Below are 17,731 nucleotides of genomic sequence, written 5' to 3'. Positions count from 1 at the left end.
TGTGAGTTTTCCGACAAAGACAGCAACACAGTAACTGCTCCAGCAGCCTGGGTAGAATTCTGAGCAATTTTACGTGTAATGACCCATCTAATCCTTACAGCAACCCCTGAAGAACCTATTATTATCCCCATTTTAATGATGTAGAAAAACTGAGGCAGAGAGAAGTGAAGTAATTTGCCTTCAACAGGGCCAGGATAAGAACAAGTTCTGGAGATGTTCCTCTTTAGAGTTACTTTGAAAAGCAGTTGTTTAAAAAAAGACAGACAAGAAAAGCAGGTGTTGGTAAAATGAAAATAGTGCTTTCTCTCTGGCAGGAAACAATCTTGACACTACCAAAAAGGGGTTTCAAAGGCTGCCTCATTTGGGAGGAGGGCCAAAAGAACACCTGTCCTTTGCCATAAAAGTCTACAAAAAGCCTCTCACACATGTGACATGGGAGTGGCCAGAGGGCTGAATTAGTATCAGTTGCAAACTTCAGTAGTGAACTTCTTGTTTGCTAAAGATTTTAAGCCAAGGCTGAATAGCTTTTTCCTAGACAATGTATAAAAAGAATTCCTACACAGTAAGGAGTGAGCTAGTGTTAGAACTCTTCCAGTGTAACTCTAGTAAGGATTTCTTGTTGTGAATCCTCCCAACTACAGGGCTGACAAAGTCTATGGCATTTAAAACCGAATCAAAATCTAAACTGTTCTATGTTCTAGGAAGTTGCCAACACCAAACTTTTATCCCCAGGAGGTCTAGCTGGACCCGTGAATAGCGAAAGACACAACTGCCTTTCTTCTCTGCAGGGACACCAGTTGCACCACAGACCTTATCTAGCACCCCTTCAAATCAGGCTATGTCAACAGGCAATACCCATGTCTGAGTGCCAGTCAATAGGCTGGAATCATATTCTTGGAAGATGCATAAGTTGACTAAAGTTTACAGGCTAATCAGTTCAACCCAAATCATTATATTTACCATGCCTCTTAAGGTTGATCAGATCCTACCAAGACACCTAAGAGTCACCATCAGGCTTGTCTAAAACAGACCCATCTACCCTTTCTCATCAAGGAACAAAGAGAAATGCAGTGCAGATTGGGTGGGCATCATTTTAAAACTGTGCATTGAGTATTCACTAAATTATTATGGGCAACAATTTGGTTCTAGCATATAACTAAGGTTCTAAGCACATGATGAAGATGTAGTCAATAAAGAAGGTTAAGATTCTGAGCAGGAAACCTTAATGAAGGTTAGGAATCTGAGCAGGAAAAGATACTATTTTCTAGCCCTTTAAGGCAAAGCAGCCAAAAGCCTCAATAGCCCTATTAGTTTGCTAGGGTTGCCAGAACTAATACCATAGGCTAGGTGGCTTAAACAAAGACATCTACCTCCTCACAGTTCTGGAGGCTAGAAGGTGTCGGTAGGGTTGCTTTCTTCTGAGACCTTACTACCTGGCTTGTAAATGGCTGTTTTCTCTGCGTCTTTGTGGTAAATCCCCACTTTATAGGTCACCATAAATATCAGGGTCCACCTCAATGACCCCATTTAACTTGTAAAGACCTTACCTCCACATACAGTCACATTAAAAGTATGGGGGGGGGTTATAACTTAAACATATGAACTTTAAGGAGGACACAATTCAGTCCATATCAATAGTTACACCTCACAGAATAAAAGACAATTCAATATGGCCACTGCAAGATGGCAGTGTACAAATCCTAGCTCCCTTTTTTTTTTTTTTAAAGATTTTATTTATTTATTTGACAGAGAGAGATCACAGTAGACAGAGAGGCAGGCGGGGGGGGGGGGAGCAGGCTCCCTGCTGAGCAGAGAGCCCGATGTGGGACTCGATCCCAGGACCCTGAGATCATGACCTGAGCCAAAGGCAGTGGCTTAACCCACTGAGCCACCCAGGCGCCCCCTAACTCCCTTTTTTATGTCATCTATATCTCTATCTCTATCTATCTAGCTCCCTTTTTTATGTCATCTATATCTCTATCTCTATCTATCTATATATCTATATACATATATATTTGTTTATTTTAAAAAATTTTTAAGTAATCTCTACATCCAATGTGGGGCTCAAACCTATAACCCTGAGATCAAGAATCATATGTTCTACCAACTGAACCAGCCAGCTGTCCCTTGGGCATCTATTTTTAAATAGAGGTCAAATTCACTGCCAGTAGCTCTTAATTTTTAGTCCTTCATATTGTTTACTAGAATCATTTTTCTCTTTTCTCAACTTGTATATGCTCAATTGCTTAACAGCAATGTTCAATACACACATCTACATGGTAAGGATTTTGTAAAATTTAAGTGCACCGTTGTACTCATTAGCCATTGATGCTCTTTTAGGCCCTAAATGTGAATAGAGAGAACAAAACTAAATTAGTGGATGAACTGCAATGAGTAGGGGTAAAAGATAAAATTGAATAAAATAAGCCTAAAAGAAGAAGAAAGATAATAAAGGCAGGGGCCTGGAAATGACAATAGACTATAAAATACTAACTCCTACCCCCAGTATTGGGAAATTTAGTAAAGAATGTCATGAACATGTCTTTTAGGAAGAGAATACCTGGGGCTGCAAAATAATATAGATTCAGATATACTATATTAGATTAATGAAGTATCTTAGATGGAGAAGCAGAACAATATAGTTGTTAAGAATATGGTCTTGGGGAACCCGGGTGGCTCAATGGGTTAAGGGTCTGTCTTTGGCTCAGGTCATGATCCTGGGGTCCTGGGGTCCTGGGATCGAGCCCCGCATCAAGCCCCCTGTTCAGTGGGGAGTCTGCTTCTCCCTCTCCCCTCCCTACCACTTGTGCTCTCTCTCTCTCTCAAATAAAGAAAATCTTTTCAAAGGTGGTGGGGGGGCACCTGGGTGGCTCAGTGGGTTAAGTCTCTGCCTTTGGCCCAGGTCATGATCTCAGGGTCCTGAGATCAAACCCCACATCGGGCTCTCTGCTCAGCTGGGAGACTGCTTCCCACTTTCTCTCTGCCTGCCTCTCTGCCTACTTGTGATCTCTCTCTTTCTGTCAAATAAATAAATAAAAATCTTAAAAAATAATAATAATATTGTCTCTGAACCTGGACTGCCTAGGTTTTAATCCCAATTCTGTCACTTACCAGCTGTTTTATCTTGAGCAATTTATTTAACCTCTCTGTGCCTTGGTCTTCTCATTTGCAAAATAAGCATAATAATAATCCCTGTCTCATAGAATTGAAGGGAGGATTGAATGACCTCTAATTTGTAAATGCTTACAATGCTCCCTGGGACCGATTAAGTCCTCAGAATTTGTAGGTTTATTAACTAAATACAAAATAGCACATGTTCCATCAGAAACATTAGACCAGAGGGTTTAGGACAACAGATATTAAAATGAGATTCTGTGGAGCTAAATGCCAGTTTCTATTACTTATTAATTTCCTTAACCTCTCTGTACCACAGTGCCCTCATCTATAAATAAATTTACTTGGATTATCTACTTCATCAATAAAATGGATTTATATTACCATCTCATCTGGGTATTCTGAGGATTAGAACAATGTTCAGCACACATTAAATGTCTGGCAAAGTTACTATTCTTTTTCTTTTTTTTAAGTTACCTATTCTTATTCTTCTGCTGTTTTACTTCTCAACCTTTTTTTTTTAAAATTAAAAAAAAAAAGATTTTATTTTATTTATTTATTTAACAGAGATCACAAATAGGCAGAGAAGCAGGCAGAGAGATAGGAGGAAGCAGGCTCCCTGCTGAGCAGAGAGCCCGATGCGGGGCTTGATCCCACGACCCTGGGATCACGACCTGAGCCAAAGGCAGAGGCTTTAACCCACTAAGCCACCCAGATGCCCTTTTCTCAACCTTTCTTGACTAAGCATGGTAAAACAAAGAGTCTGTCCTGCTTCTACTAGGTTTATCTAACATATGAATCAGTCTACCAATAATCTCATGAGGCAATCTTCACTTGTGATCATAGAAGCCTGAGTTCAAAATATTAAGAAAGATTGAATTTCAGCTTCCTGCCATTATGGGGAAACAAAGACCAGATTCACCCTTGTGCTTCATAAAGTAAAAACAAAACAAAAATGAAAAAAAACTCTACATGTGAAACAATAGCTTTTAGATATTTTACAGAAGGGAAACATACAAAGTAAGCCCTAAAATTGCCCCAAAGTAAGTCCTAAGATTGCCCCAGCTTACTACCTTGAGAACATTTCTAGGAAGCAAACACAGAGAGTACCCAAAGAGCTGAGCTGTCTACCCAAATCGAAGAGTCAGAACAGAGAAGCTGGGGAGGTTAAGGTGGCTAAAATTTGGAAGGCAGAGTACTAGAAAGGAGAGAGCTAGACAGAGAGAGCTCAGCAAGGGGGTTCCTCTTGAATTTTCAGCCAAGTGATGTGGGTGAGAAAACTATCCAAGAAAATGAGTAGCCATTGCACTCCCCAGAGATCACATAGGAATAGATCGTATTCCCACCAGCATGGGTGTGTGTGGGAGGGAACCAACTCATAATGCACAGACATTGACTAGAGTACTCAGAAAGCACTGCCTTAGAATTAAGAAAAAATTAGCTCCCAAAGCTACTCTAGGCCCACCCAACAAAGCCAAAAAGTAATCCTCAAAATGATCAAACTATATCTGAATAATATAGCTGCATCGCAGAATAAAATTCAAGAATGTTTAAAGAAATACAAACATATGCAGCAAACAACAAGGTAAAATCACCTTGCTGTGTCACTGACTGGTACCTGGCATGGGACGGATACAAAAGAAGAATGGAGTGAAACACTAACACAGACATGTGAATAAGTGTAGGAAAAAAATATTCAAAAATTTAAGATGTTTTCAAGCCCTAAGCTTCAAAACCACAGGTGTGAAGAGATAAGACTTTGAGTCACATGCCAAGAAGGGGGCACACGTTAGGCTGTGGTGCTACCCACCTTACCATTTTACCCAGCATCATATACCAAGTCTAGTACCTCTGGAAAGGTGACTTCAGGGAAAGTCAGCCCCTAACATTGTCCTCTATCAGTCTAACACTGCTCTAGTTATGTCTGTGGAATTTGAAGTCTTGTATCAAATAATGTCACTTAAGTTTATATAATAAGTGTTGTTTCTACTCAAATTCCTAGTTTTCCTGGTTAGTTTTTTTTTTCTAACATAAAGCTTAACAAATACCTATTGATCAAACATACTTTCTTTTGAAGAATTTTTTTATTGGTTTCCAAGTTACCTCTCTCTTGATTTTTCTCATTCCTAAAAAGCCCCACTCCTTTTCAGTCTCTCCTCTGCTAGTTCCTCATCTCCTCAATCTCTTGAAGTCAGATGGCCCCAGAGCTCAATCCTTTGACATTTCTTCCTTCTTTACCAACAGACTTTCATTGGATGATCTCATAAACCTAATCATTTGTTTCACTTAAACACTGACAATTCCTTATATACCCTCAGCCCAAATTTCACTTATCTTTAACCAAATGTCTAATCAGCGATCTCTTACAGTTTCCCAGTGTCAATTTCTGGATTTTACAGTTTTCTAGCTGTTTAACCCCCAATTTTCAGTCATCCTTCACTCATATTTTTCTCAAACTCTGCCATCTAATCCATCAACAAATCCTATCAATTCTACCTCCAAAATACATAATCAAATCTGACCACTTTTTACCACCTGTACCACCAAGGGTTCAAACAATCATTTAGTCTTTGCTAGATTATACCAGTAACCTTCTAACTATAGCTAGAGGGATCCTTTTGATTTAAGTCCGATCATAACATTCTTCTGCTTCAAACCCTCCAAGAGCTTCTCACGTCACTCAGCATAAAACAAAAATTTTTACGATGGATTTAAAGCTCTATTCCATTTGGCTTATCACTATGTCTCAGACCTCATTTCCCACTTCCCACCTCTTAACTCATTCCACATAGCTTCACTGGACTCTGCTGAACAAAGAACACATGAAGCAAACTCTTAGATCGGGTTTTTGGCATTTACTGTGGCCTCTGTCTGAAACACTCTTCTCCAGACACCTCTTTTCTGGCTCTGGGACTTTCCTTCAGGTCTTTGCTCATGTGTCAACTTACGAGTGAGGAACCTCCCTGACCATTTTATATAAAATGTCAACCCCTCGGCCTCACATTCCGTACTCTCCTCAACCTACTTTATTTTCCCAATATCGCATATGTCCATCTGTTTTATATTTATTGATTTATATATTTACTCCACTAGAATCTAAGCTCCTCTGAGGGCAGGGACTTTAGCTCTTTCTGGTCACTCTTCTGTTTTTCAGGCCTAAAACAGTGTCTAGTACATAGCATGTACTCAAATGGTATCTAGATAAAAAGTCAGAAAGAAATGAGGAGAAGAGGGTTATTTTCAGCAATCTGAACAAATCACTTAACCTATTTCAGAATCAAATTTTCCTGTTGTGCAAAATGTGGCATTTGGACTAGTTAACCTTTAGAGAGCTCTAGCATTCTGTCACACTATGCTTCTCCCATGGAGTGGTCACAGGGCTGTCTACTGTCACAATGGGCACATAACTGTCTAACTACCGATATGTTTTCTTTCTCTTGAATTTTGAATATAGCAGAAATATCTGACATTCCTCTTACTCTTCTCTGTGACTTTTATTCTGTTTCTCCCCATTATTAAGGAGAAAGTTTTGGGTTTTAGCTACTAGGCCAAAAGCAATCACCAAGGCCCACATTCACGTCGCAGCAGGTTTCCTTACCTCCACTGCAGCGGGTGGCTGCAACAGGGACTGCCAGGACTGCTATGAGCTTGTGGGTTCAGGAAAAAGGCAAGAGGAGAAGTAGTAGCCAGGGCACAATCAGCGCTAAATGGGATTTTAGTGAAGTACAGTGCTGGAGCTGATGTGGGTGAAAACATGTGCTGGTTTACTTCAGATCCTCGGCAAAGAGTAGAGATTCTGACAACATACCATGGTAGAAAAAAGCAGGGTCAGGGATAATTTCTCAAGTAAAAAGAAACATATTCAAAGTGGGTTAGTTTAGGCAAGAGGCTCAAAAAAAAAAAGTGGTCAAAAATCATTCTCAAATATCCTACCTCAGTGCAATGGCACACGAGGACAATCGAGACTAAAATTTAATCCATAGAATCAAAACCAAAAATTTAAGCTTTGGGTATTCAAAGTATTTAGAATTGGCTTCTGGAAATATATTGCAAATCTAAAACTCACCAATTAGCAAGCAGTAAGTAATATTTTGTGTGCAATGACTAAAACTTCCTATAGAAATGAATATATCCATAAAAGTAAAACACTAACAGATTATATCTACAATAACACCAACTTATTTAGCTAACTTTTGCCTAATGAAACTTTAAATAACATCACTTAATTCTGTATAATGAATTTTGCTTCTACTTAAATTTTGGTTTTTTAGATTATTTTTTTCCCCTAAAAACAACCTAATCATCTCGATACATGTTAAGTCGTACTGAAGACTATTAAGTAAACAACATCATTAGACTGAAGATAGATGGTAAATATGGGTTTCTACTTCTTTGATCATTGATTGATATATCACAGATGATGAAAAATAATTGACAGATGCACAGCATTTAACTTACTATAGTAGGAACATGGCTTTCTATACAAATACCATATTTAGCCACAATAATTCATTTTAAAGATTTTGAAAAACTTAAGTATCACATAAGCACCTGTTTAAAAATATTAGTTTCTGTACTGTTATTACTGACTGTTTATATATGGTTATATTCTACTTGTGTTTAATTACATATAGTCAAAGGAAATCTTTACCTTCCTACTAATTATCCCTTTAGTTGGCTTCAGAATATTTCCCAGATGAGTACACAATATGAGGATATAAAAGGATAGAAAAATAGAGGGTAGAAAACTATTTTAAATTACAGGTATGCTCAAATTTCCATAAATTCAACATATTAATAAAAATTACAAGAACTGAAGATATTAACTTTGGATTAATTTCTCATTTTCAAAAAGAATTTTCACTTTTCTAAAGAATATTTCAAAAAATCAGCTCCCTAGTATATATAAGCTAGAGCTAAATAGAATATACCATAAGACAGTTCTTATTAACCTAAATAATATTGCTTATACAAAATTTTGGAGTCTCAAATCCTAACACTTAAAATGAGTCTTAGCCATTTTGATGCATATATAATTAAGATTATAAATCTATAAGAATATATCTCATTCTCTATTTGCTAGTAATTGCCACTCTGCAAACTGGTTATACAATGAGGCTAGAGTTTAAAAAGGAATGTTTGAAAAAGCAAAGGTGATTTATAAACTACTTACTAGTTCCACAGGGGGAATTTTCCTAAGCTAAATTCAACGTCACTAAAACAGACACAACGATTACCAACCATAGTGCACCAACATTTGGAGAGAATGATTTTGACCACTTACGTTCTCTTACACTACAAGCTTAATTTTAAAAATTTACAATTTTGCTAACAAATCCTCTTCACTTTAAATGACACTTTAGTTCATGAAGCTTCTTTTTATAGTCTTTAACTTTTAGTCTTAGTAGGAGAATAAACACTTTTTTAAACATACGCCAGTATTTCCAATTATATGCTTCAAACAACTACAGTCTTCCAAGGTCTGGTACAACCATTAATTTAATCAATGAGCATCCACTAACACAGAAGAGCAGTGACCCAAGGGAAACCCACTGAAGAAGTACGTGTGTCTAGTCAAGCATACCATGCTATCTCCAGGTAAACTCTAATATTCACGGGAATAAAGTCTGAAGGGCATGCCCTCCACTCTGTGAGTCTTGCAAAGACAGTTCAAGACAGATTACTGAAGTAGAATGGATTCTAGGACACTTCTTTCCCTGGTTCTCTACTTTGCTGATCAATGCACCCTTCCTCATTAAATAAGCCTGAGAAGCTGCTGGAAAAGCTAACCTGACATGGAAGCCTTCTTCCATTCCCCAGCTATGAAATCCTTATCTAAGTATTTTTCTATTTTTTTCTATTTTATTTCTCTATTGGCCAACACAGAAATAAAATTCAGGTCACACCCTAAAGGACTCAGGCTTGGATCTGCAAGGGCAGATCTGAGGTCCTGAGCTGACAGGCCTGGGGCAGAAATATAACACCCTCTCTAGTCCAAGAAGATACTTTCATTTCCATTTGTTTCTCACATTCTTGGGGCTTGTATTCGCAGCTTCGACACTAAGTTTAAATACACAACTGCTTTCAGGACAGGAAAAAAAGATCTTCATTGTTAACCCAGTTCCCCAGGTACCTAAGCACCCCTAAAATGGCATCTAACTCAATTTTCATAATTAGAAGGCCCATAGGCCCCTGCCGGGGACCAGTGTTTTGACCTTGAATTTGTGATGCCAGCTAAGCCCTCTTTCTGACAGGCATCTCCAAAGCAGAGTCTTTATTCAAGCAAATGAAAGTGTGTTAGTTGGCATTAGTTCTTTTCCGACATCTACCATTTTCCACTCAAGAGACCCCAGCCTCCTTACTGAATCCGCAGACATGGTGCTCCCAGTCTCTCTCTCCTCCGTTTCATCATTTTCCTGGCTACTCAAAGCTTTTGCCCTCTCACACTCGGGAGTCTTGGCAGGAAGTTCTCTCACACAAGGGGTATGCGGTCTATAAGCCAAAGAAAACTTACAAAGGCTCCCCAAACTTAAGAGAAAAATTAAAGCACTGTTCTTCAAAAACATAATATTCAGAATTCCCTCCCACCCCCTCTGCGAAAGACCTAAGAGACCAGGAGGCAGCAGTGAGCCACAGTGAGGAGTCCCAGATCCCAAATGAATCAGCTGTCCTCTGATCTGCCTGACATCATTCACACTCAGCCTGTAACAAATCAGAGCGTCAGAGAGCACCTTGTTCCTCCTCAGTGACAAGCACCAAACTCCCTCCCCCTCAAGTCAGTTGCAACCTCCAACCCTGAGGCCTGGTAGCAGTGAAGACTCTGGCAAAAATTGTACATACCAACTTGAAAACTCACACTGTGACAGAAATACCATACTCTGGAGGCGTGGGCCAGTATAGAACAGCTGTTGCAGTGGGCATGGGACTGGAAGAAAGCACACTAAGATCCCAAATCGGTAAATTAAGGAGCTAAGAATAGGTGGGCATTTCTGTAACTTATTCATTCTCAAACCCATGTCAGGTGGAGGATGACAGTCTTAATGTTAGGGCTCAAAGCAGAGCCATTATTCAAATTCTGAATTTGACCAATTTAAATAAATTCTGAATTCCTTTCTTTGAAAAAGTTCATCATTTTTAATTCAAATTCTACTGCTAATTCAATTTCTATTACTCTCTAATCACTTGAATAACCTTGTGGTGAGAAAAGCCAAAAGAAAGCTAAGAAAATAAACCCAGAAACTATTTGGTTTAACTTGTCAGTAACTATTAATGAAATCATCTGTATGGCAGATGTTACACAAGACATTATGGTAAGCTACAGAAGAACTCTAATGAAGGGTAAGCTAACTAACTTCTGCATGCTTTGTTTTCCCCATCTGTAGAATGAAAATAACTTCAGGTGCCTAATAAATAGGTTGTGGTGAAGATTAATATATGAAAAGCGGAAAAGTACCTAGCAAAGAGGAAGTGCTATAGAAGTGTTAGCTTTTTTTTTTTTTTTTCCAAAAAGATTTCATTTACTTATTTGACAGACAGAGATAGTGAGAGAGAAAAGCACAAGCAGAGTGAGTGGCAGGCAGAGGGAGAAGCAGGCTCCCCACTGAGCAAGGAGCCCAATACCACACGAGGCTCAATCCCAAAACCCTGGGATTATAACCTGAGCCAAGGCAGATGCTTAACCGATTGAGCCACCCAGACACCCCAAAAGTGTTAGCAATTATTATAGTTCTTGCCCTCCAGGAGCTGGATCCCAATGTAGAGGAGGAGATAAGCCCCAACATACAAGAAACCATCTGACAAAAACAGCCTGGCCTAAAGAAAGCCAAGTGATCCGGTGGAGCTAGGCGAACCAGAGTAAGTAGAAGTCTTGGTCCCCTGCTTAAGAGCCCCTGCCAACTCTGAAAGGCTCCTCGAATTTACTGACATGACAAAGTACGTCAAACTGTTTTTCTAGAGTAACAGCCAAACAATTAATTCCTATCCCAGCCAATATTTTTTCAACTGCAGGTCACAACTATTTAGTAACTCATAAAATCAATTTAGAAGTCAGGACAAACACTTTCTTAAAAGGGAAAGAAAATGAAATAGAACAGAAAATATCAGAGTACTTCACACAGTAAGAATTGTTTTATGAAACAATTATAAGTAACAATTACAAGTAAGTATTTACAAGTAAGTAAGTACAAGTAAGTATTTACAAGGACTTATTATGTACTGGATTTTATTCTAAGCACTCTACACATAATACCGAGGTAGTCCTCATCATCACAGTCCTATGATACGTGTGCTATTATTATTCCCATTGTTAAAAAACACACACAAAGAGGTTAAAATCTTTAAAGGGGTGTTAAAGGGGAAAATACCTTTCCTCGATATATCTGCACCTAGTTATCCTATAGATGAATTATGCTAGCCAGAAGTATTCCTGTGCTCAGCCAAGTTGGTGAACTGAAGTAATCTCTAGAATCAATGTTATAAACCTCTGTGCTATAAATACCTTTCAGCAGAAGATTCTGACAATAGCAAATACATTTCTCCCTAGCCTGCTGTGCAATAATAAATTGGGAAAGGTGAGAGAGCAGGGAGCTCTTTAAATAATGCTAAAGGGTTAAAAAATATTTGAATTTTAGAGAATGGAATCGTATATTATGTTCTTCATCTGACCCAACGAAGGTATCACTCTTACTCCTAGAGTTTAACGTATCTCCACACAGAGCACTTTCTTTAAACTTACTTGCATTCGTGCCAATATCCCTGTAGCTTTGTCAGCACTACAAAAGTTTAACATTTCCCCAGGATTGGAGAGCACCCAACAACTTGAGGTATGGAAAATCAAACAGCAACCTCTTCTTGTTTGTTCACACAACAACTATTTATTGACTGTGTTACCATCCTTACAGCCAGACAAGAAAGGCCCCTGCCATGAGCTACTCACTTTAGCAGTTCTACAAAACCACAAACACAAAATATAAATTCCCTAAAGAAATGGGTTGCCTCTGTCACACCTGTGATCTGGAATATTGCACTGACAAAGTGGAACCCTAAAAATCCATTCTTACTATTTACACTGTTCAAACCCCAGGAAAACACTTACCCACATCTTTCTTCCTATGTATTTTTTTTCTTCCTATGTATATTTTAAGAAGACAACCATGTCAGATTGCTATTTTAGACTGTGAAGCAACAAGCTTCTTAAAGAACTCTGTTGACGGGGTGATGGCTCAGTGGGTTAAGGCCTCTACCTTCAGCTTGGGTCATGATCCCAGGGTCCTGGGATCGAGCCCCACATTGGGCTCTCTGCTCAGCAGGGGGCCTGCTTCCTCCTCTCTTTCTGCCTGCCTCTCTGCCTACTTGTGATCTCTCTCTGTCAAATAAATAAATAAAATCTTAAAAAAAAAAAAAAAGGAAAGAACTCTGTTGAGATTATAAAATATTTTAACAGCAAAGGGCCTTAAAAGGAAAAAGGCAAATTAATTAACCTGTCAAATCCTTCCTCCTCTCAGGTAACATGAATATAACAGATTTCTTGTCTAATACAAATGCTGGTTCCTAATACAGCCAAATTAACTATTTACTTGATTTCTTTCTGTTCTAATTCATGGTTTGAAAGATATCCGTCATTTAGCCAGTATCCACCATTTGGCTCAGTATTCAGTAACAGAGCACATGGCAGCTGAGGAACATTTTGCCGAATTAATTCATAGTACTAGTAAATTTATTTTTGTGCAGGTCTACACATAACATATGTAAAGCCATAGACTAATTTTTCATATGACAATTGATTGTACAGTTAATGCTAAGACTGAAAAGTTTTTTCTAAAAATACATACTTAGATTTATCTAAAAATGACAAAATTTTAAAATTTAGCTTAAAATTTTTTTAAAGATTTACTTATTTATTTGACAGAGATCACAAGCAGGCAGAGAGGCAAGCAGAAAGAGAGGGGGAAGTAGGTTTCCCGCTGAGTAGAGAACCTGATGCAGGCCTCGATTCCAAAACCCTGGAATCACAACCTGAGACAGGAGGCCTAACCCAATAAGCCACCGAGGTGCCCATTAATTTAGCTTAATTTTTTAAAGATTTTTTTTTTTAAAGACTTTTATTTGTTTATTTGACAGAGATCACAAGTAGGCAGAGAGACAGGCAGAGAGGTGGGGGCGGGGGGAATCAGGCCTCCCGCTGAGCAGAGAGCCGGATATGGGGCTGGATCCCAGGACCCCAGGATCATGACCCAGTTTTAACCCACTGAGCTACCCAGGCACCCCAAGATTTTTTTATTTTAGAGAGAGAGTACATGAGCAGGGGGCAGGTCAGAGAGAGAGAGAGAGAGAACCCTAAGCAGACTCCCAACTGACTGCAGAGCCCTGAGGCTCAATCCTACAACCCTGAGACCACCCCAGCCAAAACCAAGAGTCTGACACTCAACTGACTAAGCCACCCAGATACCTCAATAATTCCAAATATTTAAAAATAAAATAGGGGCACCTGGGTGACTCAGTTGGCTTAGTGTCCAACTCTTGATTTTGACCTTGGGTCATAAAATTGAGCCCCACATGGGGCTCCTCTCAGCAGGATATCTGCTTAAGATTCTCTCTCTCTCCCTCTCCCCTGCTTGTGCTCTCATGCTCTCTCTCTAAAATAAATAAATAAATCTTATAAAAATAAAAACAAAAATAACTTTGGAAGCATGAAAATTTTCCATTTTTAACACTTTTTTTTAAAAAAGATTTTATTTATTTATTTGACAGAGAGAAATCACAAGTAGTTGGAGAGGCAGGCAGAGAGAGAGAGAGGAGGAAGCAGGCTCCCCGCTGAGCAGAGAGCCCCACGCGGGACTCCATCCCAGGACCCTGAGATCATGACCCGAGCCAAAGGCAGCGGCTTAACCCACTGAGCCACCCAGGCGCCCCATAACACTTTTTTTTTTTTTTATAAAAATATATTCAAACTTGTGCTCACTTGGGCAGCACATATACTAAAACTGGAATAATACAAGATTAACATGGTCCCTGAACAAGGATGGCACACAAATTCATGAAGCGTTCTGTATTTTTATATTTTGTAATATATTTTTGGAAACTGAAAAAAACACATATTCAAAGTTGGTACTCTCTGAACACAATTACATTTTATTTTTAAATTCTAAAGATCATTATAATAATGAGTATAAGCTATAATCATGACAGAGATAGAAAAGCAGGAAAGTGGAGCTTAAGAAAAAGAAATTGGGATGCCTGGGTAGCTCAGTTGGTTAAGCATCTGACTCTTGGTTTTTGCTCAGATCAAGATCTCAGAGTCATGAGATTAAGCCGTTTTGGGGTCCATGATCAGCACGGGGTCTGCTTGAGATTCTCTCTCCCTCTGCCTCTTTCCCTCTCACTTGTGCACTCTCTTCCTTTCTCTATCTCTCAAATAAATAAATATTTTTTAAAAATAAAAATAAAAAATAAATTAAAAAAAAAAAAGAAAAAGAAAATCTATAAATAAGTTGCTTAAATTAAAAAACAAAACTAATGGGGCACCTGGGTGGCTCAGTGGGTTAAGCTTCTGCCTTTAGCTCAAGTCATGATCCCAGGGTCCTGGAATCAAGCCCCATGCTGGGCTCCCTGCTCAGCAGGAGCCTGCTTCTCCCTCTCCTCCCCACATGTGCTCTCTCTTGCTATGTCTGTCACTATCTATCTCTTTCTCTCAAATAAATGAATAAATAAATAAAATCTTAAAAAGAAAAACAAACACTAATGAAATTAACAGGACTTCACCACATCCAGAAAGCACACCTAAAATTATCAGTAGTAAAGACAAGTCAATAAACAGGAAGTTAGCCATTATATTCAAAGAAAGGAAGCAAATGTCAGTATAGAAAGCAGGTATAATTGTTCTTAAAATAATATTATCTATCCAATATTTAGCCAAATGAAAAGGTGTTTTTTTTTCTCTTGTGGCTTAACGGTGAAGTAATCACAGAAGACAAAGAAATATTTATAGGTTTAATGTAAATTATACAGAAATTTGTCACTAAAATGGCTAAACATTTAAGCTGGATAAAAAATGATGAAACGAGTGGTCATTGACAAGAAAAAGACTTAAATGAAATTATTAATTTTACTGATGATAAAGCGAGGGAAAAAATCACACCTAACTTTTTAAAAATATAAATATGACTAAGTTCTATACATCATAACAGAAACAAAACTCATGTTAAACAACTTCATTATATATATTACTGAGTTACTTGAAGAGGAAAATGAGGAAGAAGAAATGAGAACATCATTAACTTGAAACGAAATACAGGTTCTGACTTACGAGAAAATGAAGAAAAAACTCTCAATTTTAGGCATTAAAATTGTCAAATTTTCAGGGCGCCTGGGTGGCTCAGTGGGTTAAGCCTTTGGCTCAGGTCATGATCTCAGGGTCCTGGGATCGAGTCCCACATCAGGCTCTCTGCTCAGCAGGGAGCCTGCTTCCTTCTCTCTCTCTCTGCCTGCCTCTCAGTGTACTTGTAATTTCTCTCTGTCAAATACATAAATAAAATCTTAAAAAAAAATTGTCAAATTTTCACCTGCAACTATGACACAGTTATGGAAACAAAACTAACCATTCTACTACAAACCCCCATAAAACCAGACAAAATATTTGAGGCAGTAGTTTTCAGGCACTGGGAAAAGGCAATACAAAAATGCAAACCCAGAAAAAAGGGAAACTCAAATGCAGAAGCATCCCAGTTGTCCCTACCCTCTGCTTGGGAACAATTTTCTTACAGTGGCACAGAGAGCTATAGTGCAAGCAAAAGACAGTAGTTCTACTAAACTGAGAAGGCACAGGTAAGAGTTCAGGGCAGCTAATCAAACACACATTAAACGTTCATCAAGAAAGACCACAAACTAGGACACAAAAGAAGTCTCAAGAAATTTCAAAAGACTGAAATCTTATAAAGTAATGTTAACTGAACACGACAGAACTCAAAATCAATTGCTATTTAAATATTTTAAAAAGCCTACACAATTCCTCAACACTTGAAAATTAAGTCACACTTCTAAATAATCTATAGGTGAAAGACAAAATGACACAGGAAATTAGAAAATAATTTAGATTCAATTAAATTAATATACAACATATCTAACCTTAGAGTATGCAGCTAAAGGAGTGCTTAAATGGAAATTTATAACTTTAAATGCTTACATTAAAAAAGGAAGATCTGGGGTGCCTGGGTGGCTCAGTGGGTTAAAGCCTCTGCCTTCGCCTCCGGTCATGATCCCAGGGTCCTGAAATCGAGCCCCGCATCGGGCTCTTCTCAGCAGGTAGCCTGCTTCTTCCTCCTCCTCCTCCTCTCTCTCTCTCTCTCTCTCTCTCTACCTGTCTCTCTGCCTACTTGTGATCTCTGTCTGTCAAATAAATTAAAAAAATAAAATAAAATAAAAAGAAGATCTAAAAATCACTAACTTATGCCTCTACATTAAAAACTGAAAAAAGCAAATTCAAAATACAAGAATACATAAAGCAAAAACAGAAATCAATGACTGAAACACTGTAAACTATACTTCAATTAAAAAAAGGGAAGGAGGATAGAAGAGCATGGTCACAAACTCTAGAAGCTGCCTTGATAGTTTAAGCACATGTTTTTAAAAAGAAGAAGAAATCAATGACAGAAAATAGGAAAAAATGAACAAAACCAAAAGTGGGTTCTTTGAAACTATTAATAAAATTAATAAAAATCTTTGTAAGACAGGGACATTTGGCTGGCTCAATTGGCACAGCATTCAACTCTTGATATCAGGGTCATGAGTTCAAGCCCCATGTTGGGTGTATAGTTTACTTAAAAGAAAAAAAAAATCCTAGTAAGACGAATCAAGAAGCAAAGGAAAGAAAACACAAATTACCGTTCTTTTTTTTTTTAATTTTTTATTTTTTATAAACATATATTTTTATCCCCAGGGGTACAGGTCTGTGAATCACCAGGTTTCAAATTACCGTTCTTAGGAATAAAAGATGGGTTATTGCAATACTTCAACAGGCAATAAAAGAATGAGAATGCCATGAACAACCTATGCCAGTAATATATAAGATGGATAACTTACAAAAAAAAAATTCAGTGGTGCCTGGGTGGCTTAGGTGGTTAAGCATCCTACTCTTGGTTTTGGCTCAGGTCATGATCTCAGGGTCCTTAAGACTGAGCCCCAAGATGGGCTCTGTGCTCAATGTGGCATGTGCTTGGGATTCTCTCCCTTGCCCCCCCCCAATTCATTCTATTTCTCTCTCTCAAACAAATAAAACTGGGGTGTCTGGGTAGCTCAGTCAGTTAATCATCTGTCTTTGGCTCAGGCCATGATCCAGGGTCCTGGGATGAAGCCCTATGTCTGGCTCCCTGCTCAGCAGCGAGTCTGCTTCTCCCTCTCCCTCTGCTGCTCCCTCTGCTTGTGCGCTCTCTCTGTCAAATGAATAAATAAAATCTTTTTTAAAAAATAAAATAAGGGGCGCCTGGGTGGCTCAGTGGGTTAAGCCGCTGCCTTCGGCTCAGGTCATGATCTCAGAGTCCTGGGATCGAGTCCCACATCGGGCTCTCTGCTGAGAGCCTGCTTCCCTCTCTCTCTCTCTCTGCCTGCCTCTCCGTCTACTTGT

The 17,731-nt window shown here is 38.6% G+C and overlaps 1 protein-coding gene and 1 non-coding gene across 13 annotated transcripts in view; one reads left to right on the top strand and one right to left on the bottom strand.

The window, feature by feature from the left end:
* The window catches only part of MAST2 (microtubule associated serine/threonine kinase 2), a 212,847-nt gene that overhangs the window by 87,218 nt on the left and 107,898 nt on the right, over nucleotides 1-17,731 (bottom strand). For 5 of the 12 annotated variants that reach the window (XM_059137764.1, XM_059137774.1, XM_059137765.1 and 2 more), the window contains exon 5: nucleotides 6,713-6,910. The exons of 5 other annotated variants lie outside the window; for them this stretch is intronic. In XM_059137764.1, coding sequence (XP_058993747.1) covers nucleotides 6,713-6,910 — 198 coding nt within the window. Of the gene's footprint in view, nucleotides 1-6,712; nucleotides 6,911-9,476; nucleotides 9,746-16,294; nucleotides 16,381-17,731 lie in introns of those variants that run through there. 2 more of the 12 variants (XM_059137773.1, XM_059137776.1) reach the window with 2 other exon arrangements.
* Nucleotides 14,067-14,169, top strand: LOC131810633 (U6 spliceosomal RNA). The gene has a single exon (XR_009345635.1). It is a non-coding gene; the product is annotated as a U6 spliceosomal RNA (small nuclear RNA).

The sequence above is a fragment of the Mustela lutreola genome, chromosome 10 (assembly GCF_030435805.1).
Source record: "Mustela lutreola isolate mMusLut2 chromosome 10, mMusLut2.pri, whole genome shotgun sequence".
In the NCBI taxonomy this organism is placed as follows: domain Eukaryota; kingdom Metazoa; phylum Chordata; class Mammalia; order Carnivora; family Mustelidae; genus Mustela; species Mustela lutreola.
The sequence above is the reverse complement of the archived record's forward strand: the minus strand, read 5'-3'. Positions and strand labels throughout refer to the sequence as shown.